Source organism: Lygodium microphyllum, chromosome 15, assembly GCF_053477565.2.
Source record: "Lygodium microphyllum isolate KBCC chromosome 15, Lygodium_microphyllum_v1.1.10, whole genome shotgun sequence".
Taxonomy (NCBI): Eukaryota; Viridiplantae; Streptophyta; class Polypodiopsida; order Schizaeales; family Lygodiaceae; genus Lygodium; species Lygodium microphyllum.
Window position 1 is genome coordinate 13322625 of NC_141149.1, and position 27600 is coordinate 13350224.

Consider the following 27600-nt stretch of genomic DNA (forward strand, 5'->3'; position numbering starts at 1 on the left):
GAACAACAAAAATATAGTTTTTATTGTCATTTTATCCTATGTGTATTGGTTTATCCCACCCGAAAACACCAAAAACTCCATTTTTCTCATAAAAACTCTGTTTTACAATTTTCTAAAAATTATTTCCAGCATTTTAACTTTATTTTTTCTATTTTTTTCATTATGCAAGCATAGAACAAACAATAAACAACATATCTACCAATTTTCACTCCATAAGAACAACATTGGCTCAATCAACTATCAAAAGCAAGCAATTTTCCTTTGTAAAATAGAGTTACCGGTTTTTTCCTTCTTTGCAGGTTTTAAAATTTGATGCGGGACTGCAGATCAACCCTCATTCAAGGCTCATCCCACCTTGGAACAGCCAACTCTAGTCCTCCATCGATTCAGGAGGAGTGATTCGGTACCATGCGGCAGACAAGCTTTCACCACCCGATTCTCTTCTTAGTTCTTCCCACATAAATTGCCTCTTGGAAGAGAGAGAGGGAGGAGAGAGAAATACTGGTTTTTTATTTTCATCTTTAGGTAGCCATCTTGCACGCGAAGTGAGGTGATAGAGAGCGTAGACAGGAGGAAGATCATGTATCTAATCAGTTGGGGGGGTTACATGGAAGTGGTTGATGGCTCAAAGCCTCCTCTTTCTCTCATCCTTCAAAACGTCTCCTGTGCCATGGAGGACATTTATTTACTGGTCCACACGAAGAAATTGGACCCCCCCTACAAAATTGATTCCCCAAAGAGAGCCCCTAAGGGTCACACCCTTTGGGATCTCTTAAAGCTCATTTACACGATTCTTTTAGCCCTTCGCCACCTAGGCACTCCATTTCCACATCCACCATCCAAATTATGATCTAAAAATTCTTGGGCATCCCTCTCGAAGTCCCCACTACAAGGCATCTCCCAGAGTCTCGTTTGACATGCCAAAAATTTATGAAAATTTACCAACCGCCGTCTAGTGGGTCTTTAAAGCACTTTTGGGCTTTGCCACTTAAAATTGTACTGATTGCAGCTATCGCCTTCAACGAAGCCTATTTTTCCCGTAAAATTCATACTTTTTGGCTATTTTTAAGCACTTGTTGGTGTAAAAAATTATATGTAATTGGTGACCACGGGGATAGAGCGACTCAGCCCATGAAATCCCACGAATAGATCTGCACCACTACAAGGGATCGGGCTCATACCCGCGCTCCTAGCCGCACAAAATGACTTGGGGAAAAAAGTGTCGGGCCCGTGTAATAGCGCGTGTATCATCGCGGCCAGAGACATGCGTGTAAAAGCGCGTGTATCATCGCGGCCAGAGACATGCGTGTAAAAGCGCGTGTACAGTGACAGCCAGTCGCGCGAATACACGACCCCATACACGCGTTCTGCGCAGTTTTGTTGCAAATTTACACGCGAATCTAACAGACTATCCGCCCAAATATACGCGATTTTGACAGATGACACGCGCTTATACACGCGATCACAGAGGGAAAAAAAAATCCAGAGAGTGCTTTTGGGTGCCTGGATGCTGTTCCAGCATCCAGCCACCCAAAGGCACTCTTTGGATATTTTTTTTGGTGCATTGCACCATAAAAAAAGAGCGATTTAGATTTCAAGACACGAATCAAGACTCACTCTCTATGAATACACGATTCAATATTACTATCTAAAACTTAATACACGACTCAAGACTCACGATTCAATACATTGTCAATACATGATACATTTGTGTACAAGGGAGTCCATATGTCAAAATAGCCCATGGCTTTAATTAGGAACAAATATATACAAAGTCAAATAGGGAGCTAGGTGCAAAAAAGCCCATGGCTTCAGTTACAAAAAATTTTTGTACAACCACATCCTACAGTATTCTGAAAGCTAATCAGAGGATGATGAGGACCCTGTGCTCTCTCCATGATCAGAGGAGCTCGCATCGGTATATTCCGATGAGTGGTGCTCGCCTCCACCAGGAGCAGTGGCACGAACATTAGCAGTGGTGGCTGGATCATCAGGGGCAGGAGCATCAGCAGCTTGTGCCTGTTCAAGAAATATACCGTATGTAAGTATACATATGTATGCAATTAAATAAACCGAAATCATTCATTTAGAGTTTTCAAGTACCTGTCGACCGTATGGTCTCATGGCCGCATCAAACTGCGCATCCGTAATACGTCCCTCGTTTCTGAAGATGGCCCACGTGTCACGTCTGCTATTGCGGCGAGCATACCCAGTCTCGTGGGCTGTGGGCCTCCTCCCCATAACCCGTCGCTGTAACATAATCAAGATAGTTTGTAAGATCAAAACAATCATAGAATCAATGAATTTGGCAAACAATCAAATAAAGAGGCAAGTTACTTACGAACTCTGCCTCCCACGACTCGACGCCGCCAGATCCGAAATGCGACGATCCAATGGTCTCCATCTGGATCCGTCGTGCCTCCACATGCTGCCTGCTCTTCACGCCTCCCTCTGCGCGCTTCTTTGCCTCCTTCCACTCGCGTTTGTGGGCAGTGGCAGGTTTCTCACAAGGATAGCCACCCGCAGCTACATTCACCCCATCATCGTACGCGAGTTTCTTAAGGTGAGATCTTTTATTACTTAAGATCTCCCTTATTTGCGTCCTTCCCCATACATCTGAGAATGTCGCTCGTGGGGGATTGGGGTACCGACTATGTACACTATCTAGGACCTCCCTAACTACCTCCCGACTCTAATACTACTAGCTATATCAATTATAACTATTGACTTTATTATTCTAACTTTTATTTTATTTTAACAGGTTTGAGGACATCGGGTAAACATGCATGTCCTATATGTGGCCCTTCATTGGTACATGAGTATGCTGATGGTTTGTGTAAGACCATATTCGATAATCATCATCGATTTCTCCCATCAGATCACCCTAAATATGCTCCTAGTAAGAGGAACATTCATCCACAGACACTTCGTGCAAAAGATTGGAAGCGTATTTGGGAGTCTTCAAATGTTCTTCCTCTAGATGGCATGAACAGGTACATCTCCATTGTTTTCAATCTTGTTTTGTGTAGTCTCTAAAGTTGGAATAAAGATGACAGTCTGCAATCCCTTGTGTAGGTACTCCATTTTTTTCCGGCTACCATATTGGACCCATCTCAAGATCAACCATCTTCTTGATCCCATGCACATCTTCAAGAATGTGGGATCTAGTATTTGGGAACATGTTATTGGTAAAAGAGACAATGTTAGTGTACGGGAGGACTTGCAGGTCGCAGGACGTATGCGTCAAGCTTGGCCACGAGAGGAGGGTGGGCACGTTCGTCTTCCGCCTGCTCCCTGGATTATATCAAAGAAGGAGGAGAAGCAGGTAAAGCAAGCCATCACCACTTTGCGTACTCCCACTGGATGCATGAGATCGTTGAGGGGAGCGTTTACAACCACTAAGAAAAGAGGGGTTGAGCAACTACATGGGTTGAAGTCCCACGATTGGCACAAGATGCTCCAAGTAAGTGTTTTCCAATTATTGTAGGTTGAAATTAAATTTTGTAATGCCCTAACCCAAATATACATGTGCTCTTATGTGCGCAGTTCATACTACCTACTAGCATCGACCATTGTGCAGACAGGAGTTTGAAAAGATGTATTTATAAGATGGGCGAGCTTGTGAGGTATGTAAATCCCATGTAAGATCACCCTTCATTATACCTTGCAAAATGAATGTGCATGAGGTATAATGTACTGTGCATTTATTTTTCAGATATGTTAGTTCCAAAGCAATTGATCCAGCCACATTGGATGATGCGCGTGTTATGGCAGTGGAGGTGGTTTGTATAGTAGAGGAGACTTTTCTGCGAACCATTCTCACAAGTCAACTACATCTCATTGTGCATTTAGTGGATGAAATTGCTTTATGTGGCACTGTACATGCCCGTTGGATGTTCTTCCTAGAGCGCTTCATGAAGACCTTAAAAGACTTTGTGAGGCAAAGTGCAAGGCCCGAAGGAAGCATGACTGAGGGTTGGTTGATACAAGAGTCTCTTGTATATATATCAGAATTTCTTGATCAGGTGGATAGCTCTTTGCCGCGACTATGGAGCAATGAAGAGGACTTGAGGATGACGTCTATTGTGCCTCAAGGAAAAGGACAGAGCAAAGTAATTGAGAGAACATTGATTGATGATCTTAATTTCACTTGCATCCTTAATAGTGATGTGATGAGCAGATGGGTTACAAGATACGAGGATGCAAAGACAAAAAGGCAAGCAGACAGAGCTCTCTTTCGGAGGCAACATGGCTCTCGTAAGGCGTACCCTAAGCATCTAGCAACACTTCCGAATGATATTCATGTTGATTGGTTGCATGAGGAAATGGAGAGAGCAGAGAGAGATGAGGGGCTGCATATCACGGCGGAAGAATGGGAGTATGCACGAGGATGCATGTTAAAGGTACATAGAACAAATGTAAATTTGCATTCTTTGTAAGTGATTGGCTTTTCATATTTATTCACATTAATTGCTTACATAGATATTGCTTATATTTTGGTCCAGTGCACTATGTTCAATGCTATATGGTGTGAAGGCAAGCATTTTCGAACACAAAGAATAGATGAAAAGAGGAATACACAAGATTGCGGTGTCATTAGTAGCTTTGAGGGAGCCAATGGAAAAATTGATGATTATTGTGGCACAATCCAAGACATATACAGACTTGACTTTCGCCGCTTCTTTGTGTATGTTTTGGATGTCAAATGGCAAATGAACGTGGTGGAAAAAGGGCCTAACGCAACGATAAAATGCCATGCAAGTGGCTATGTAACTATTGACTCTACAAAGTTTTGGCAAACAAAGAAAGATAGGCTCGTATTGCCACAACAATGTGAGCAGGTATGCATTTTTTTACAAATGTGTTTCATGTACATATATATCTAAGCTCGCGCACCCCTTGACTTTTGATATGCTAATTAATTAATGAATTATGTGTATTTGAGCAGGTTATCTATCTGCCAATGGTGCATGACAGTAAATGGTGGTATGTCATCCCTATTGCACCACGTTCCAAAGTAATGTATAATACATTCACTGATATGGAGCATATGGAGGATGTGGCAAGCCGCAAAGAAGATGATGTCGAACATGCCAATGTAGATGATCATGATAATGAGGATGAGCGTGCCATTTCTCATGATCATGAGGATGACCCTTCCATTGAGGATGATGGTGATGATGATGAGAATGATCAAGGCATCGGTACCATTATCAATGGGCAAAATAGCGATAGTAGAATAAATTTAATCGTAGCCTTACAAATTGATCAAATGGATATTGATGTTGATCGTTTGGCAAGGATGGATCTTATTGAAGATGAGATCGAACCCTAACCAATCCATCACTGTATTGTTCCAAATTCATGACATTTCTATTGTATACTTTGTCTTTCAATAACCATATGAAGATATATTTTTCAATATATTACGTTGTTGTAAGTGCATGTAGTGGGATTTTGTAATGGTTTGTAAACACTGCAATGCACAATGACATTTTTAAAACTTAATGGTTTTCTGTTTTGAAAAGAAATGGATTTCTGTAGTTAGGCTCTGTGTCGCGTGTAACAGAGCGTGTATTATGACAGACTTAACGCGCAAATACACGCGCCCTCACATGCAATTATACACGCGCTGTTACATGCATGTATACACGCACCCGATATTGCTGTAAGTATAAACGACCATACACGCACCCGTAACTTTTCGCGTGCAATGGACGCGTGTATGGCGGCATTGTGTTGTAGTGCACAAAAACAACCAAATGAAGCTTGAAGTTGATACAAAATAAATACGCATCAAAACACATCACAGCTCTCACCCTACCCCCTGACAAAACCAAGGTATAAAATCCAAGAGGAGTGGGGCTAGCATAATCTGATAAAAAGCCTAAAGCTAGTCACTTACCAACTATTCCAACACAGTCAAGCTAAAAAAAACTATTAGAGAGGTCATCCTAAGTGGTGGTCTGAACTACCTACCTAGCTAAGGTCAACTCAACTAGGAGCTCCTACTAGGCAAGGACTCATATAGCCTGATCAACAAATATTATCTTTTAGCACATTGGTCCTTTAGCCTCTTATTTTCCATACTCAAGCATGTAAAAAGGAGGGAGCTGAGCGTAGTAACCCAGGGAGAACAAGGCATTGGCCTCAGATCATGTCTTTATACCCTAGAACCTACCAAGCCCTCGCAAGGAGACACTTAATCCTTTTCTAACACTCACTTTTATTTTCACTCCAACCTTCTTTTATTTTTATTTTTCCAGCTAGATGCCACCCTTGGGAAGACAAGGCATCAGCCCCGGGTTTGACTCGTCCCCAGGAACCTACCAAGCCTTCGCAAGGCGATAAACAACTGCTCAAGGATTTTTATTTCTTCCCTTTTCTATTTTTTATAGGGGTCGGAACCCCTTTTTACACACCTCCGTATATGTATTTTTAGCTAGATTCAGAACTTGTTATTCTCTTGATATTTAAGTGCAGGCTTTTCTAACTGCCTCACAACTAACAAAAACTCCTAGAACGACCGCCTAACATGTCAGCAGAATAGGGTCACTAGAACTCCCTTCGAAAGCAGGTCTTTCAGTGCTGCCTGACAATGCCTTTACAAGAGGTAGCAACTACTCAGACCTCCCACAGACATACGTAACCTAAATCTGAGACCTCATGCCTCGATTGTTGATCCCCAATAAACAAAAAGAAAGTATGCCTTTACATATGTATCGTGATTTGCTTAAGGGAAAGAAACTCGAAAAGGGACGAAACCACCTGGCATGGCCACACGAAGCTCCTCCATAGCAAAGACTCCCTCCAGTGACTTCATCAACCTTTATGATGCAATCACTAAAAAAACAAACCATCAAACATACCTGCACCAAACAAACACATGGCCCTCTTGGCCTAAAGGAATAGCACATTTGTACTGCAAACTAATTAGCCCTCTTAGCCTAAAGAAATCAAACATTAAAACCTGAAGAGAGACAACTAGCCCTCTTGGCCTAAAAAAATCAAACAAACTAGCTCATATAGATCCCTCCTTGGAAGAAGGCAGATAGAAAAAAATACGCTTTATTCCAAGGGAAAAAATAGGGCTCTTAGCCTTAAACTAAATGCATCAAGTTGTGACCCATACCTCCTGCATATATAGCAAGAGGTGTACACATAACATGTCGTCTGACTAACCTATGGGTCTAGGATAATAGTGGTAGATGGGTCTCGGCTACTCTTCACATTACCCATATCAACCATCACTTGCCATATAACACGTGGTCTGATAACATTCCCCACAAATGACTAGGTCTTGTCTCATTATCAAAAGCATCAGGACTAGGACCACAGTTGAAGAAGAGGTCCTCTTTATAACCAAAATTGGCTAGTGAATCCGCAAATTGATTCCAAGATCGTGGAATCACCTGAAGAGATACGCTCTCAAATTCATCAAGTAGGGTTATAGCAGTTCGATGATACATACGAAGGATAGGATTTCGGACTGTATATGTCTCATTGAGTGGATTTAAGATCAGCTGGGAATCCCCTTTTACTAACAACTACTGAATACCACCTTTCTTGGCAATATTCAGTCCCATAATCAAGGCTTTATACTCCTCCATGTTGTTAGTGAGTCGTACCCCAAGATAAGCAACTAATTTCATTGTAACTCTACATTGGGGATCTCGGATAACTACTCCAACACTCCCTTTTTTATTAGGGCCCCTAGATGCCCCATCAAAATATAATGTGTACATCCACAATGGGTTTACACAACCAGCCATCCAGACCTCCCCTATTCGTAATTATGATAGTCAAAATTCAACATATTGAGAGGATGAACTGATGGCTCCATCCCACCTTCATCATTATAGACTACAAGAACGCTCGTCAAAATCTCAAACAATGATGACAAAAGACCTTAATCTCCCAAATGCCCATCGTCTTGCTCAATCACTTTATAGCCTTTACTCCACCAGATTAGATTTCCTTGATGATATCGTTGCTCTAAGTATGGGTGCTCCAAATAAGGGATCAGTCAACCCATCAACCTCTATTGTTGTTTCCTTGCAGATGTCTAATCAAACACGCATAGACCTCCGAGACACTTATGTCATTAGCGTAGTAAAAAATAATAAGGTTTAATCTTATTAAGATCAACCTTATTCTTAAACTCCACACCCTCAAGATTTGCCAATAATGCTGTGGATTTATTCTTTGCGATCCTGACAATCCTATAAGGACCGTCCCATTTGGGCTCAGCTTTCTTGGAAATAATTCTCTATGCACATCATAGTACAACACTAGCTATCCTTTCGTAAAGGTGTATTTCTTTGCTTTTAGGTCATGGAGCTGCTTCATCCAATGCTTGGTCACCTCCTGATGTAGCAAAATTTGAAATTTAATCTCATCGAGGTGTGCCAGAGTCGTAAAGTGCTCTAAGAGGGCATCCTCATCACCCAAAGAATGATTGATCATAAATCTTATCGTGGGCAACTTGATCTCTAGAGGTAGGACGCACTCCTCTCCATATACTAACTTGAATGGGGTGTGACCAATAGCTTGTTTGAACGTTGTATTGTATGCCCATACTACCATGTACAACTTGTTTTCCCAATCTCATTTCTTTTTCGATACTACCTTAGACAGAATGCCCACACACTGCTTGTTGGTACTCTCGACCTACCCATTGGCTTGTGGGTTATAGGGGGTTGTTTTATTATCCTTGATATGCCAAGCCTTAGTCAAGATTTTTATCACTTTGTTTAGAAAATGCGTCCCCCGGTTTGATACTATTTCTTTTGGCAGACCAAATTGACATACTAATTGCTCTAATAGGAAACTGGAGGTTTCCTTTGCATCGTCTTTCCGTGTTGCATGTGCTTCCGACCACTTCGTAAAATAACCAGTCGCTATGATAATATATCTTTTCTGTGCAGTGGACGACGAATTAATAGGGCCCACAAAGTCGATCCCCCACTTCTCGAACGGAAGGATCGCCATAATAGGAGTGAGTGGTCACTTCCTATTCTCTTGACTATCATGCTATTTTGCAGATGTCGCATCTTTTAACGTACTCAAATGCATCATGTAAGATGGCTGGCTACCAATATCCCGCCCTCAAGGATTTTTGAGTAGTTATCCACCCAGCAAAATAACCTCCGTAAGCAGAGTCATGGCACTCTTCTAAGATGAAAGGGACATCGTTAAGCGTTATGCATCGGCAGTAGATATCATCTACCCCTTGCCGATACAATGTGCTTGTGATTACTATGAATTTTAAAGTGTTCTGCTTGATCTTTCACTTTTTTGACTTCGATAGACCAGCTCCAGTCTCTCTTGTTGACAAATAATGCATTATCAATGCATACGAGGAGGGAATAGATGCCGTGTCAATCTTGAACAATGAGTCCCAGTCACTGCCTTCCTTTGGCTCCCCAAAGTCCACAAGGCACTCTACGATACCTTGCCACCTATGTGGCTTACTCTTAACCTCATAATCAAACTCTTGCAAAGTGATTAACCACTTTGCCAAATAGTCGGGCGGTTGTGGCTTATTCATCAGCAGTCGTAGCCCTCCTGCCTTTGTATAAAGGACAACCTTCTCATAAAGGATGTAGTACCTGAATTTTTTAGTCACAAAGACCATCTCAAGGCACAACTTTTCTATATAAGTATAATTAATTTTGGATACACCCAGCTTTCGGGTGGCAAAAGCAATCGGATGATATCACTTCTCTTCCCACATCTGTGCTGCTTTCACCACAGGTGCTCTTATGACTTCTTGCTTTACATCCTTGAAAGAAACCTTACAAGGGTCACTCCACATAAACAAACAGTTGAAGGATAACTGATGTGTCAATGGCAACGTTCTTTTTGCCAAAGAGTTTATGAATCGTCGATAATATCCAACTGATGACTGAAAGCTGTGAACTTCTCTGGGGATGCGTGGTGGACTCATGGCGACTATAGCTTTGATCTTTTCAGGATTCGTTGCAATCCCTATCGAGCTAACTACATGGCTCAACAGAAGCCCATAAGGTATGCCAAAAATGCACTTCCTCGGATTGAGAGCTATGCAAAATTATATGTATCACTCAAAACATTTTCGTAAACTAATCAACTGCCTTTCTCTCACGGTGGCTGCCCCTAAATCGTCAATAAATACCTTCAGTTCCTCAAAGGAAATGTCACCAAAGGTCTTATCAGCAGTTCGTTTTTCCAAGAACCAGGCTCATTGCAAAATGTCATTTTGAGCTTATTCTCTTTTGTAATCGCCATCTAATTATAGCCTGCAAAACAGTCCATGAATGAATATATCTCCCTACCTGCCAATTGATCTAGAATTTGGTTGATAAAGGGCAGTGGGTAGTAATCCTTAACTATTTGCATATTCAACTCTCAAAAGTCCACACACAGCCGAATTTGATTATTTTCTTCCTTCGGATCACAACTGGTCAATACCATTCAGTGTGCTGCATAGGGGCATACGCCTGACTCTTTCTCACATAAGACAACTTCTTTCCTTCAACAGAATTGCATGGACAGCAAGGCTGGGAGGAATGCCCCTAAGTTCATCATAACTCCGAGAAAAAATATCACGGAACTCTTGGATCAGAGTGACATAATCCTCCCGTTCCTCCGCAATATGCATGGACCCCAGCTTTATTGGCCGCTCATCATCTGGCGTACCAAGGTCTAGCTTGATAACATCTGCGTCCCTTATTCTATCTTGAGCTTCTAATGGCTCGTTCAACGTTACTTAATAGATGTCTTCTGTGGTGGTCGATCCCTCTTTAGATTCCTCAGTCGACGACTTCTCACTTGTAGACACATCTTCCATTGTCTCTAACTCTGTAGAATATGGGGAGCTCACTCACTTTGAGGTGATTGAGGATATGCATTGACTACCACACGTCTAGCACCTCTGCCAAATATTTATCTACCAGCGGGTATATCTACTTGACACTCTGCTTGCAAAATCCAAGGTCGACCAAGCAATATTTGGTAACTCATATGCCCTACGAAATGGATTACCCTAAAGTCCAACAGGCATTCTACGTTGGCAACTCTCATGTGGACTTTAGTAATGCAGCCCTCCAGCTATCTCAAACTATTGTCAGCCATTCTAAGGATTGTGGAGGCATCTTTCTAAATTGCAAGACCCAACCTCTCCATCAACTCAGAACTCATTATATTAAGTGAGGATCCTATGTCAACGATAGGATTATCCACTAGAATCCCATCAACATAGGCTGCAACCCTTAGGCAGTGCTTTTCAACATGTTCAAACCAGTCATCCCCTACCCTCGCTATTCCCAAGAGTTCTATGATATAACTCGTATGCCAGATTTTTTAAATTCTTTGCATACTTCTGGTGACAATTTGATTAGTTGCAAGAGATTCATGTCTAATTTAATATCGCAAAGGGAGCTAACTAAATCGAATTCGTGATAATTCACTAAAGCTCACTTCTCGCGTTAAACCATCCGCTCTTTAGGACGCTGCACCGGATTTATTGCCTCTTTTTTAACTCTCATCTTCTTTCTTGACACCTCTTTATCTCTCTTGGCATCATCATTACTCTCTACGAGCTTTAGAGGTCCCCCTTCCTTGTCAGGTTTTAGAACTTGTATTCCTTTATCATCCTGCCTAGGGTTTTCGTCGACAGGTTTTACATTATCTGTGTTGCCTTCTCTATTTCTTGGCCTCTTGTTACATCACATAGAATAGAATCTTTGGTACCATTAACCAATACAGTCCCGATGAGGATCACCCCACTGCTACCTGGTAGTTCTTCAACAATAGCATTACCCCTTTGGAGTATCTGTTTCGGCCCATCATCTTGCTGAAAATTGTTTCCTTGTGCACGATGATTAATAGGCCCTAGTTGCCGACTGCCTTGCTAGAGGAAACTAATTTTACTCCAACAGGTGGTTGCTAAATGGCCGAACTTCCCACAAATGTCGCACTTGACATTTGGGCAATTACGTGGATAATGTTGCCCACCACACCATTTGCAGTTGAATCTAGAGGGTGCACCCTCTTCGGGGCATCAACTATCTATCAGATTCTATTGTTTCTTTAAGAAATTAACGTCAACGGCTATTTTTCGATATTCTTCAAAGATCATATCCATGTAGTGCTTCATTATGTCCTTGACTTTGCTAAGGACATTTGACAAACTTGACTCATAGCTCTGATGATCTACTTATCGGTCCCTTGGCCGCACAATTTGATTAGGCATTGGTTGCATTGGTTGTTGACCCATAGGAATGAAGTTAGGGTTCAGTGCTTGGCCTCCCACATTTGGAGGCATTTGACTAGCCATAGGCATAGTCACACTAGGCGGAGCTGGCAATAAAGGCACATTTCACACCATGTTCCCTCTCCCGTTAGGGTTGGCCATCCCTATCCCTTGGCTTCCACTGCCATTAATCAGTTGTGAGTTATTTCCTGACACTAGACCCATATTGGGATTTGTTCAAGAAGCATTGGCTGATTGCAGTCAGGATTCTATTTATTGCATTCATCTAATGGTAGTGTCTATATTCATCAAGGTGACACTACTCAGCTGCACCTGGATGTTAAAATCAAGACCATGCAATAAGTATTGTAACTGGGCAACAGGTGGGATAGGGATAGAGGCATCCAATTTATGAAAAACCTCTTTGATCTTCTTGGCATACGCTCGTATATCTTCATGTGGTTCTTGGTTTGTCAAATTCAACATGCGCAACCAATATTGGCCACCCCTCTCAGAGGTGAACTCCCTTTGGAAGGCTTCATAAAATAAGTCCACGGTGGTTATGGTTCCAACCTCAAGGCCGTGATACCATATAGCTACCCTTCCCTTCAAGGTCATGTTGAAGAACATCTTTAGATGCCTTTCCTCTTGGATGCGGCAATTAAACATCAGCTTTTGGAACTCCCTTATATGAAGCTCTGCATCCTCTTCCACTAACCCATTAAAAATGGGTAGGGGGAAACCTAAGGCTAACAAATCCATTGTTCCCATAGGGATTGCTTGCGCTATGGCAATGATTAGATTTGCTAATGGAACTAGAACAGGGAAAGCTGTCACACCACTCAAACTGGGCATATAAATTGGGAGCGGGGAAGTACTAGAACTTCCACCTCCTGATGGAATTTGATTCACGCTAAGGTTACTAAGACCCCACCCTTGAATAGATTCAAGACTACTCCTTTTACTACGAGAATAACGCCTATTGATTTCAGCCCTCGGTCTAGCCCTCTTGGCTCTCTCGTGTTTTTGGAGTTCGGTTTAACGGATCTCTTCAAAGGACATCAACTAACAAGTAGGTCCCAAGAGACCCTAGATTCAAAAACCACTAATTTGAGGCGGATCTCGGCAAATGCACCACTGATGGGACCAAAAATGGGCTGGCACTAGCCACACCTCATGTACACAACAAACACCTCCACCACCACATGGCCTCATGGGCCAAGAGCGTGTGTAATAACTAAATGTCCAATATGGCACCTTCTCCAAAACCCCTCAAAGGGGGTATCCCATACATATTGGCAATAAGTGCCATGTATTACAAACATAGGAGGAACCCCATTGGTTGATTGTCATGGCTCCACTGCAGCTCTACTACATCTTGGGGATTGGCCCCTTGATGTGTTGCTTTTACATATAAACACATTCACACAAGACTCCCCTCTTTGTCAGCGAGATCTAGGAGATACCATGTTTCCTCACCAATAATTTTCCCTAAGAAACAAACAACTAACCTATGGCAAGGGGAATCTCACCCTCTCAAGCATGGGTCAACTATAATTCAAATAATTACTATGCATTTCCAAGATTTGATACCATATGTATGATCAATGCAATAGTGGATTTCATCGCAAACAAACAGTTATGTTTCGAAATCAGTCTATATGCTAGTACACAAACAATCTTTTCATGAATTCCAACTAATACGTATATGCTTTGTTGCAAGAATCTAGCACCAAGGCGGACCTTGTGCTACTAGATCCCTTATTTTCAAATAGGCCGTTTCCTAAATGCTATGCATAGAAAAAGCAATCAAAATTTGTATTATTTCAGCTCTCAAATTGTTGCACAAAATCCTCCTTCCCCTCACCGTTTAAGTTTTGCTTCATTGCATAGGTGTATAGAGGTTGTTTTGTCATGGTTTAATATATAAAAAGCAATAAATCACACACTGTGACAAAAGGATAGGGCAAACTGAGGCCAAACCTCATGCTTTACCCCTACCATACGTCCACAACCACTTATTATATTTTTCTATATTTTTCTAAGGCATATTCCTATTCTCCTCTTGTTTTTTTTCCATTTTTCTCTATTTTAATAATAAAAATATTGATATGTTTTCAGAGCTATGGCTCTTGATTCTTAGAACAACAGAAATATAGTTTTTATTGGCATTTTATCCTATGTGTATTGGTTTATCCCACCCGAAAGCACCAAAAACCCCATTTTTCTCATAAAAACCATGTTTTACGGGTTTCTAAAAATTATTTCCAGAAATTTGACTTTATGTTTTCTATTTTTTTCACTATAAAAGCATAGAACAAACAGTAAACAACATATCTACCAATTTTCACTCCATAAGAACAACATTGGCTCAATCAACTATCAAAAGCAAGCAAATTTCCTTTGTAAAATAGAGTTACCGATTTTTTCATTCTTTGCGGGTTTTAAAAGCTAATGCAGGACTACAGATCAACCCTCATTCAAGGCTCATCCCATGTCCAAATAGCCAACTCTAGTCCTCCATCGATTCAAGAGTGATCCGCTACCATGCCGGAAGCTTTCACAACCCAATTCTCTTCAAGGTTCTTCCCACATGAATTGCCAGAGAGAGGGAGGAGAGAGAAAGACTAGTTTTTTATCCTCATCTTCAGGAAGCCAGCTCACGTGCAAAGCTAGGCAATAGAGAGTGTAGATAGGAGGAAGATCATGTATCTGATTAGTTGGGGGGTTACATTGAACTGGTTGATGGCTCAAAGCCTCCCCTCCCCCTCATCCTTCAAAACGTTGCATGCGCCATGGAGGACATTAATTTATTGGTCCACGTGAAAAAATCAGACCCCCCTCCCAGAAAATTGATTTGCCCCCCCCCCCCCCAAGGGGAGCCCTAAGGGTCATACCCTTTGGGATTTTCTAAAATTTACACTTGATTCTTTTGGCACTTGGCCTCTAGGGCACTCCCATTTCCATGTCCGACATCCGAATTACGATTTGAAAATTCCTGGGCATCCATCTTGAAGTCCCCCACTGTGAGCATCTCCCAGAGTCTCATTTGACATGCTGGAAATTTATGAAAATTCACCAATCATTGTCTAGTGGGTCTTTAAAGCACTTTTGGGCCTTTGCGCTTAAAATCATATTGATTGCAGCTATCGCCTTCAACGAAGTCTATTTTCCCCTTGAAATTCAAATTTTTTGGCTATTTTTAAGCACTATTTGGCATAAAAAATCATCTATCACCTCTCCAATGCCACCTCCATAGCTTTATGGTCCTAATTATCTAACCTATAGTTCCATCATGAAAGCTTGGTCTTTCCAAAAGCACATATGGTACATGGTTTTAGGAGCTATTGTGCATCCCTAGATTTCAACTCCTCTTCCAAATAATTGAGATTGCAACAACTATGAGAAAGCAGTTCTTACCTGCGATACACATGATACATGTGCTTGTTCTATGCTTCTTTGGTGCATTTCTAAATAGGTATTTCTAGTAGTTACTTCCTAAATTATAGCGTTGGAGGTGTGGGAGAAGTTACAAATAGTGTATGAGGCTTCATCAACCATGTGAGGCACGACCCTCTATGGTTAACTCTAGCAAATGAAGTTTGAGGAAAGGGATTCTATTTAATCTTTTCTACTTCATCCTACACGAATATATGATCATCTTTGATACATGCAATCCACCCCTCCAAAGGCTCCTCTAGTGGGGACTATACTCTATAAGCTCTCTTCGAAATTTGATAGAGTAGCCAGTGCTCTACATGCCCAAACATCATCGACACCAATGAATTTTACACATATGTCTTCCATGCTCCTTGAGCAGCATAAGGCATCTTTGAGATTACAATAGAGGCTTTATTTCACTTTTGGTCATATACTTTATGTTTTCTTTTGCAAACCCTAGCATATCTTTACACTAATGTGCCAATGAAGGCCTTCTATATGGAAAATCCTCATCTACTACCAACATGGAATGGGTTATTGAAAGTGAACTAGGTAAACACTACAAAGCCAAAGGAACACGAAGAAAGAATGAAGTAATGAATCATGCTTAATCAATTATGGTGTGAATGCTAATACAATGGATTGAGGGTCTCACAATTCTGTCTCTAGGATTAGTATCGAGGTGAGGAAAATTGAGCTAACAATGTTGATCAAAGCTTGAATATGAGTGCACTACCTTAAGTAATATGATAGTAAGACCTGTGAAGGAATGATTTGTAGAGGGAGAAATCGCACTCCTCTAAGCAAGGGGATGTTGGATAAAATTTTAAGTAATGAAGGAAAACAATAGAGAGTTAAGGTAAATGAGGGGCTTGGGGCATCATTGCTCAAAGTTTCAGAGTAGCAGATAGCTATGCTGACAATTTTAGGGCCATGACAAGAAGTTGCTTTGTGGGAACAAAGTGTAGAAGATGATGGTGACATTATCCAAGGTGCATGAGAGGAAGAAAAAAGGGCATGATATTTAACATCTACTTTCTCCTTTGTCAATTCTAGGTGGAGAAAAGAATACATAGAGAGACAAAGAGATGCAAATCATAATGTGGATGGGAGGCGGTAGGGGTGAGAGAAGATAAGGCTTCTTGTGTGTGCTTGCAGCTTTCTTGTCACTCTCATTTGAACTCTTGCCTCCCTTTGCCACTTTTTACATTGTGCCCCTTTGAAAACACATATACAAAAACCCTTACTATTTTGCACTATAGCAATCAATGTATCCAATAATGCTTAAAAGGCACCAGATCCATAAGGAAAGCCTAAGATGGTCTTTCTTTCTTTCATCATTAGCATGCCCTCCTAAAGATATTCAACTTCTAATAGCAAGCCCTAATTTGTATGAGAAAGGGAAGAGCCCTAACATCACCTTCTACCATGCCATGGTGGAGAAAATCAAACCTCTTCCTCCCAATGCCCATGGTGTGACATTAGAAACACTTTATAATTTCTTCCAATTGTTATCAATACACATATACAAAAACCCTTGCTATTTGCACTATAGCAATCAATGTATCCCAGAATGCTTAAAAGGATCACATCCACAAGGAAAGCCTAAGATACTCCTTTTTTTTCATCATTAGCATAGTTTCCTTCACTGAGAGCCCTCCTAAAGATATTCAACTTCTAATAGCATGCCATAATCTGCGTGAGAAAGGCAAGAGCCCTAACATCACCTTCTACCATGCTCATGGTGGAGAGAACTAAACCTCTTCCTCCCAATGCCTATGGTGTGACATTAGGAACACTTGATAATTTCTTCCAAATGTTATCAATACACATAAGACATACTCTAAGAAACTAGCCTCTAATTTGACTCCTCTCCTAGCAATCGCTCTCAAGAGAACTTTGACTTAGACTCTTAGTCAACACACATAACTCAGCTTGCATAGAACTTGATAGTGTCATCCAATTTGTTGTAATCCCTTTCTTCCATCACACTCTGGTACAAGATAGAGGCTCTAGAAACTATATTTCTCCTTATTTACGAGATGTTGCTAGGAAATGTTTAAAACACACATGATGTTTGTGAATCATGGGTAAATACATGGAAGCAAGGTTATCAAAACATCATATACCACATCAATCATGGACATGTTATACATAGACATATACTAATAAGAGAAACACTATTGAAATGTTGTGAGAGTTTAAGGGTTTGCACAAGCTGTAGCTACAAGTTAGAATCCTCTAGGTGGAAATCAACACACATGATGCCTTCTAAGTATGAACTAGTCTCACAGCTAGCTTTTTGTCAATCCAAGGAAGTCAACAATCACAACCTTCTTCATCTACAAGCATATTGGTATTGTCAAGCATGTAATTGAGGACTTTCAAAAGGATGTAACCAAGATGATCAGACATAGATTGTGGACAACTTCATCATAAGGGTCATTGCTACCATAGATTGGATTTTCCAACACTTGTCAATATTTCTAGTAGTTGATGGCAGATCTATCTTTCCTTTTTTGTATCTCACCTCTCTCTTAATGTTCCATATGACTACAAATGCACTTCTAGGCATGCACGAATGCCACAAACTTTAGTCAATTCAACACCTTCAAACCTACTGCATATTCATCTGGTCCAACTGGTCGCCACCTTGTTGTAGAAGCATGCCATATAACTTTGATCATATTGACAGTTTGATTGCACATCTATTTAGGCTACTCCAGAAGGCACCTCATCGGCCTATGGTTTCCCACAACCCATCAGCTTTCATCATTCCAAAACAATGCACTAACATATAGATCACACAACTCCCGCAAGTAACATTTAATGTAGCATCTAATAGTGCAATCAGTGTAAGCTACATAGGACTCCCAAGCCTCATCTTGCAGTCACAACACTCCTCCACATGGCATCCTAGTAATACCAATGCTATATGTGATGATGATGCCTTCCCTATGGCTATGATGTATCATTATTTGATATTGTCCCCCTTCATTAGTTCTCCTTAATGCCCAAAGAGGCTTTGGCACTACAATTTTGTGTTTCAAATTGCTTCTATATTAATAGTTTTGTCACTTTGTCCAACCTCCAAGGCAAACAATAGCCTCCTCCAAAACAAACAACATGTTTTCATGCCCATAAAAGCATGCTTTCTTCTCTCTAAAAGCTAGCTTAAAGCTAGTAAGATTTATACTACATTTTTGCATTTCTGATTACTACCATTGCAACCTAAAGATAACAAAAAAGGAACTTACATAAAGCATGAGAATGTGCTTCTTTCTCAACACAAATCATGCAAGAACTTGAGAGTGCACATACTCCATTGACACTTCCACGACTTCAAAGTTCCACTCAATATCCTTAGAAGTTTTATTGCGAGTCACTCCTCTAAGGTTATCCTCCAAAAACACATTAGGCTTTTAGGAGTTTTGCATAGTGGACAATGATCAGCATGAAACTGTCAATTGTGCATTCTCTTACTCTTGTGATCATTGCATTTGGCATTCATCCAGCTCTCTTCATCTTCTTCTCTACATACTTGGCATCATCTCTCTGTTGAGCAGCCATGGGTCCTTGCCATGTCACCTTGGATAGGGTGATTCCTTTAATTCATAAACGCAAGGATGTAGTGTGTGAGTGGATACATGCTTTGTGCCTAGATGGATTCAATTCTTTTCCTTGGGAGAGTACCCTTGTGAACCTAGAGGCTAAATCTATGTTCTTGCAGTTGCATGTAGGTTCATAGGTTAAACTGGGTGTCCACACAATGACTTGACTCTTCAACGAGTCAATGAGAAATTCCTTCTTCCTACTAGTGGCCTGAGGGGGTATCCAAGATATGGAGGCCATTTTTGAAGTAGTGTGTAAGAAGGAGCATTGGCTAAGCTACAAGCCCTAGAGAGATGCCTTGTAGTTTTTGCTCAACACCTTGTACATATAGTCCAAGGCTTTCAATGTGTCCTAAAATGTGTCCTCCATGTTTCTCCTCCACAATCAAGCTCGTCCAATCCATTTGGATGATGTGCAAGCAATGCATCACCTTTATATTTCCTCTTCTAGATCATAAACAACTTCCTCTTCTTATGGTAGGAGCTCATTTTGCAAAGCCGTCTTTGTATGTGGTGGATACAACAGTCATAGTAGTAGAAGAGTTCCCACTTGCTAGAGCTACCCAATGAAAAATTTTGGTTGTGGAGCTGGCTTCTATTCAACATCCTCTTCTAGACCCTAGCCTCCATTGGCTAGTACTTCCTTAGGGATTTAATCAAGGGGGATCTAGTTAGAACTTAAATCTAGGATATCCATGCTTTGAGAGTCCTCTCATGGTCAAAATTGTAGCCATGAGAAGAGTTTGCAAGTCAATAGTTAGCCTACAAGGACTACTTCTAGGGCTACTACTATGGCTGCCCAAATCTTGGCCAAGATGACTCAAACTACATCACCTTTACACCTTCAATTTTTGGAAGAGTTCAATTCAATGGTGGTGCAATGCTATTTCGCCTACATGGTGGTTGAATTTAATCATCAAAAATAGGTGCAACAAGAGTGAAATGCACTTTGGGTTGAGATGGCACAAGTTTGACAAAAGTATATGACTCTTTGAGCGCATGTGTAGTGGCACTAGGTTGTAGTCCAAGGATAGCAATAGCGCCTCTATCCCATTAATTGGCTCAGTTGGATTTTACACATGCTATTCAAGATTGAACTGTTGCAGTGGGTGAAAATGAAGGTGAAAATGAAGGCAGTCTTCTTATGAACTCAAATGGCCAGAGTTGGGGATGTAAAGAATTTTGTTTCACTTTTGTTGGATATGTTGCAGAGGTTGCAAGAGTTTTTTTAGGTAGAGTTGTTAAAGGGATGGGAGAAAGTGACCCACCAATTTTTAGCCTCTTTGGTGGACCTTGCTCCCAACTATCTCTCCTTCCCTTTGATGAGGATCCAAAGGCAAATGTGTAATCATAGCCTCAATCCTCTTGTAGTAGTGGCCCAACCTTTCCAACCAACCTCAACCTCTACTGCCTCAAACTGGCCCTTTCAATTTGCCTCCACCCACTTCTCCTTTTGCATGGGATCTACATCTCAGCTCCAACATGTAGACATGTTTTGATAGGTGCTCCAGTGTACTCCAAATTATGCCTTTCTCCATGGAAGATGGCAAGGTAGAGGTAGGTAGAACAATACTTGAGTCAAAGGGGATGGACAAGAAAATAGTTGAAGAGGATCTTATCCCTCTTAGTGACAGTGAGCCCAAGTGGTTACTCCTGGTAGAAAATTGCAACATTGTTGAGGTTCAATAGGGAAATGCCTTGAAATGAATGGAGGTGCTATAGAATGACCTTCGAGGACCTTCATCAAGTTTTGGAAGAGTGGGAGGTTGATGTTTAGTATCTTTTGAAGCACATTCCACCTACGACTCATGCCAAGATGTAGAGAAAGAGGCTAGAAAAGGGGAGGACTTGCCCTTATGCTTCAATATTCATATGGCTCGGCTCCATCACCTTTTGAACTATCAAAACCTAGAATCCATAGTGATAAGGCTTTGGACAAGGGTGCAGTTTGTAAGCTTGTTACTGACAAGAATACAATATTGGGGAATATGGGAATTTTCCGTAAGTTTGGGACATGTAGTCAAATCTTTGGATTTATCATGACTTGAACACTATAACTCCAAATCGAGCACTATATAGCTCAATAGATTTCATTTTTCAAGTGCTTTTCGATGATAGGTAATATCATATGGTTTTCAAAAACTTACAGGCATGTTATCTGGGTGCCACCTTTTTAGTATTCAAAAAATGGGAATTGGGAGATTCGCAAACTCACTAATATTGTGTTCAAGTTGAAACTCTTCAAATCCAAGAACTCAAAGCCAAAGAACTAGGATCAGGTGGAGGCTAACATTGCCCTACTTCAAGTCCATCTTACTCACCTAAAAACACTAGCTTCTAAATGCCTGATGTGGATTCATAGCCTTAAGGGGAAAGTCTTCAAATATGATGCTCATGTACAACATATGGAGGAGAATTTGGCTATGGTTCAAGTGCAGCGAAATGCCCTACACTGGGAGATTTGGCTAGGATCATAGTACTTGGAGGTTTTGGTAGCTAAATTGTATTTTTATAATGTTTCTTGTCCCCATCTTTGGCATCAAATGGATCTCTACCTCTAGCAACATCACTTGAACTATACTATGCTTTCTTAGCTACCTTGTCCACCTCATGGTCGTATTCTTGTGGTTCCACAACATCCCATTGTGCTCTTTCTAGATCTGCAATTGGTTCCTCCTATGGCAGTTTCAATAATTTATTCAATTGGCATGTTTTGGCACCAACTTTTGCTCGTGTCACAAGTTTGGATGAGATTCTTGTACATGATGTCAATGAGATCAAAGACAGATTCTAGAAATGGTGTTAAGCCTAAGTCCACTATGCATACCATGTGATGGGTGCCAAACTAGAGTGGACCGGATAATGGAGTTTTGGTGTAAACCCCCCCCTTAATAACTAACATTAGTGAAAGTCTTTTATCCCCTCCCTCCCTTGTCGTCACATCGATAGGTGGCAGGGGGGAAAATGACAAAGAGGATGATGATGACAAGCATGAAGAGCGAGGAGGCGATGACACGAAAAATGAGAGGGAGATGAATTTGACAATGATGATGCAGACGAATGGCAATGATGATGCCAAGACCACGTGGCCAAATGCCATCTGTCTCTTTCTTGCCCCAATGCCGACTACATGGTGGCAGGGAATTCTTGCCCGCCCAGGTGGAGGTGGGGAGAACCCCAATAATAACACATGTCCCCCCAATAAAATTCCTTTCCCCATTGTATAAGAGAGGGGGGACATACTACCTCCTTATCCCCCCCTTGCTACTGAAAGAAAAACAAGGAGGCCTTGAAGGGCTCGATATGCTGATAGGCAAAGAGAGATGGTGAGAGAGAGTGTGTGTATGTGTGTCAGAGAATAAGAGGGAGAGAGAGGGTGAGAGAGAGTGAGAAAGAGAGGGATAGAATATTCCAAGGCTTCTCTTCCCTTTCCCCTCCTAAGAGGGTGCCCACATGCACCTATCTATTCTCCCTACCTCTCACGAGATTATCCTCCACTTGCAAGCTTAGTTCTCTCCCCAATTGGCCCCACTAATTGAGCCAAGGTGCAGAATTCTTGTGCGACTCGCATCTAAGGGAGACAAAGATTGAGAATGGCCCCCCAAGTGGAAAATGGTGTGTGTGGATGGAAACCCCACAACGAGAAACAAATCCGCGAGCAAGGACATCATTGGCAATCCAGTTGCGATACCAGTCATAAGTAATGTATTTCCAAATTAATAGATGCTTGATTTGACTCCCGCATGAGAAATCATTAGGCCCATATTATGCCACATGAGAATAGGACATTGGAAAGGATAATATGCATCGCAAGTACTTGAAGGATTGAATAAACCAAATGCGTGTATCAAAAAGAGTTAATTTTATTTAGTTGCTATGTGATGAATTCATAAGCAACATATAAGTCTTCAAGCATTCGATCCTCGCAATAGTAGGTGCATTTTCATCACTTTGAAGGTATATGTTGCAACTTACATGCCTGAAGGATTGCATGGCAAGCAACTTAGCCTCCAAGAGAATCATTTTCAGATCTCTAGGCCTTTGCCCAATGTTAAAATACTGAGAATGCATGCTATGGAGGATCACTGATGAGCAAATAGAAAATCATAATGAGACAGAAGCATTGACAAGAAAGAACAACTAATATTATCCAAGCATAATGCAAGTGCAATTGATTGATAATGACTGACTGAATGAGTGTAGGGATGAGTTCCTTTTATAGGCTTACAGTAGGTGGTATTGGTAGGTGGAGATAGGTGGAAAGGGACCATGGTATTCAACAACCATGGTTTTAATAAACCATCCATACATGACCTAGTCTAAAGCTTTATTTGCAGTCTGTTTCTTTGCCTTGGTTGTAACATACAAAGAGGCTATGGTGGATGTGATTGCACATTTCTCACACCCCTCCTCAATCACAACCAAGAAAGACACTAAGTATACCAGAGGCTATTGTGAGTAGAACCTTGCTAAGTGTAGACATGGAAGGAAAAAAAAACCATACAAAGCTAGAGGCTGTCAACAATGTCATGGTTTGAGGTAATAGGAGGAGTGCCTTGAGTCAAATAAGGTTTTCCTAGAGAAAAAATAAGCTAAAATGTCCTAGATTGGGAGCTACAAGTCCTCCACTGAAGGTGGGTAGTTATGGAGGTAGGTGCAAGATCCAAGGAAAAGTGGAGGGAGCTAGAAATTCAAACTGGAATGACTCAATTAGTGGCATGATGACTCATTAACTTAAAACCCACTTTGATACCACGTTAAAATACTGAGAATGCATGCTATGGAGGATCATTGATGAGCAAATAGACAATCATAATGAGGCAGACGCATTGACAAGGAAGAACAACTAATATTATCCAAGCATAATGCAAGTACAACTGATTGATAATGATTGACTGAATGAGTGTGGGGACGAGTGCCTTTTATAAGCTTATAGTAGGTGGTATTGGTAGGTGGAGATAGGTGGAAAGGGACCATGGTATTCAATAACTATGGTTTTAGTAAATTGTGAGTACATGATCTAGTCTAAAGCTTTATTTGCAATCTGTTTCTTTGCCTTGTTTGTCCCATACAAAGAGGCTATGGTAGATGTGATTGCACATTTCTCACACCCAAGCCCATGCTAATAGCCCACATTTAATAGATTGGGAATCTTGATGTTGTACCTAGGTAGTTTAGACAATGATCATAAGGATTAAAGACTAAGATGCCTTGGGATTCGTCTGATAACCACTACTTTTATCAATTCAAATTTGGGATTGTGGGCTAGATGCAATCAACAACTCCAGGGAAAATGAAGACCTTGAGGATTAGGAAACCCTAAGTCAAAGGAAAGACCGATGCTTTTGCGAAGAAGGCTAGGTTATCAATCAATGTAAGTGATTAATAGAATTTATGTCTTGCACAGTGTTCGAAATTGTAACATATGCCTTGGTCGAAAGAAGGGTGTGTTAAGTAAATTTTACATAGAACCGCTCATGATTCCAAGGGGGAGAGCAAATACGCAATGGAAAGGTTATCATGACTATCCTTGTATTGTTTGGAAAAGGATGTCCCAGAGAACTCGAAGGCACCACTGACCCCAAGTGACTATCCTTGCAATGTTTGCAATGTTTGGAAAGGTTATCATGACTATCCTAGGTCCATCGTAGTGCAGGGTGGTCCGAGAGAACTTGAAGGCTTCTCACTAGATTTTACAAACCTTTAGGCATTGCTAGGTTAGAACTCGATTGGTGCCTTTTTAGGGGACCAGAATGGGACTATGCCCTATGAGCAGAGAGGTTGAGTGGTGCATCCCTCTCATTTTCCATTCCCCTTGAACCAAGTGCGGCATAGATCTACTTCAACTTGGGTATCTCTGCATAAAGTAGGATGTCCAGGACCCCCGACACTAGCATGTTATTAGGAGACCTTGACCACTAGGAACCCAGATTTTAGGTTGATCATCCTAGTGGGTTTGCTACAAACGTTTCATTGCGAGGAAAACTCAGGATACCCTAGGCAAGAAGCCCTGTAACATTCCATGGAAGTGCCGGGTGGCGTTGCTTAGATTTGTCTCTCGATGGACCGCTAAAAACGTGCTTGGACAACCGATAGGCGAGCACGTTAGAGTTGATATCAGAGCCAAACTTTGTAATGGCATGTGATTGATTAACATATGGTTCATACGCATATCTCAAATAGAATAATCTAAGTGGTATGGATTGATTGTCAAACACATTTTACACCTACATATACTGACATGCAAGAAAAGAAATTCCTTCTCAAGTAGATTAAGGCACCCTAGTTTGTGTGGAGAAGGGATAGACGTCGCAACTGAGGGGGAGATATAGATTGAGTTGATGGATGAATACTTATGTGCTTCGCAAACTACCTCATCCAATCAAGCAATGACTGGAAAACTTAAGTTAGTTGTCCAAGCTCAGATATGGTGGAAGCAATGGTGCAAAGATCAAGGTATTTCTGAAGTTGTTGTCACTTGGGCTTAGCTGAAAGATGCTGTATGTGGACAATACCTTCCACCAACCTCCTAGACTTAGAAGATGAATGAATTATTTAAGCTCAAGTAGCTGAAACTAGCCTTGAAAGCCTACTACTTGAAGTTTGTAACCCTACTAAAATATGCACCACCTATGGATATTACGTAGCAAGTATCCAAGTTTTGCCATGGCCTAAACACTCCTCTAAACCAGTGTCTTGAAGCAATGCATCCAATAGATTTTCAAGATGCATTACTTCGAGCAAAACCAATCATCCAAGAACTTGAATCGGGCAATCGTGACAAAGATGATTCCCAATATTAGGGCAAGAGATGCCACACGTGCAAAGAGATAGGGCACATCCGTAGGAGATGTCCCAACCGTCGGTGTTTCCACTGCCATGAGCTAGGGCACATCCATGCAGACTATCCTTGAGTCTAGGAGATATCGAGCTGCCAAGGAAAGGAAGCTACAGAGGCACAATCATGGATATATGGAGGAATCAGATGAACAAAAAGACTTAGAACCCACTACACCTTTTTAGGATGATTAGTAAATTTTATCGACATGTAATACAACTTGTATTGGAATAAATCCTACTCTTGTACCTACAATTAATTGCAATAATATGAGTTGCACTACTTGAGTCATTACGAGTAGTGCAGCAAATGCATGGTCGGTCTTAAGCCATAGGCCCTAAGCCCCATAAATGGTTGTCTTCCCCAATTTTTTTCGAGATGAGAACATCTCGAGTTCTCTAAGGGGGAGAGGATGTAGCGCCCCCCACACTTTTACATGGGAATGACCTCCCCCCCTTAATATCTAACATTAGTAAAAAAAATTATCTCCTCCTCCCCTGTCATCACCGATATAGCTGGCGGGGAGGGAGGACAAAGAGGGTGGCCATGACAAGAATGAAGAGGGAGGAAGTGATTACATGGCAAACGAGAGGGACATGAAGTTGACAATGATGATGTAGAAAAATGCGGGCGATGATGCCGAAGCCATGTGTCCAAATACTCCCTCCCCAACTATCTCTTTCTTGTCCCAATGCTAACTGCATGGCAGTAGGGTATTCCTGCTGCCTGCCCAAGTGGAGGTGGGGAGAACCGGAATAATAACACCTCTCCCCCCTGTAAAATTCCCTCCCTCATCATAGAAGAGAGAAGGGACATGTTATCTCCTTATCCCCCCCTTGCTACCAAAAGAAAAAGAAGGAGACCTTGAAGGGCTCGATGTTGATAAGCAAAGAGAGAGGGTGAGAGAGAGATAGAGAAAGTGTCAGAGAATAAGAGGGAGAGAGAGGGTAAGAGAGAGTGAGTGAGAGAGGAATAGAATATTCCAAGGCTTCTCTTCCCTTTCCCCTTTTAAGAGGGTGGCCACACGCACCTATCTATTCCTCATATCTCTCACGAGATTATCCTTCACTTGCAAGCTCAATTATCCCCCCAATTGGCCCCACTAATTGAGCCAAGGTGTGGAAGTCTTGTGCCACTCGCGTATAAGGGAGACACTCAAAAAGAAGGCCATCTACAGCACACGCATGAGGAGAAAGAGGCTCGGTTCATTCCAAGTAGTCACTACTCCCGTACACATTGGGAAAGAGCAACAATGGAGACAATCGTCAAAATTGGAGAAAAAGAAACACCATGTATTACATTCTTAGACCATGGCTCGGAGAGATAAACATCATGGCAAGGAGTCTCTATGAATGTAACGTGCCCGCTCCTCAAATTGCGGGACACATCTTAGCAATCTATCGAGAGATATATCTAGAAGATGCCGCCCAGCACTCCCAAGCAATGACACGGGGTTTGCCAACTAGGGTCTCTCG

The 27600-nt window shown here is 41.4% G+C and overlaps 1 protein-coding gene and 1 pseudogene across 1 annotated transcript in view; one reads left to right on the forward strand and one right to left on the reverse strand.

Annotated features, from left to right (window-relative positions):
* Nucleotides 1–1860: 1860 nt before the first annotated feature.
* On the reverse strand, nucleotides 1861–2447 carry LOC148024274 (uncharacterized; annotated as a pseudogene).
* A 692-nt stretch (nucleotides 2448–3139) lies between these two features.
* LOC148024275 (uncharacterized) overlaps nucleotides 3140–27600 on the forward strand; it is a 43791-nt gene continuing 19330 nt past the window's right edge. The window contains exons 1-4 of the mRNA XM_087695062.1: nucleotides 3140–3463; nucleotides 3547–3626; nucleotides 3716–4403; nucleotides 4506–4769. Coding sequence (XP_087551188.1) covers nucleotides 3140–3463; nucleotides 3547–3626; nucleotides 3716–4403; nucleotides 4506–4769 — 1356 coding nt within the window. The remainder of the gene's footprint in view (nucleotides 3464–3546; nucleotides 3627–3715; nucleotides 4404–4505; nucleotides 4770–27600) is intronic.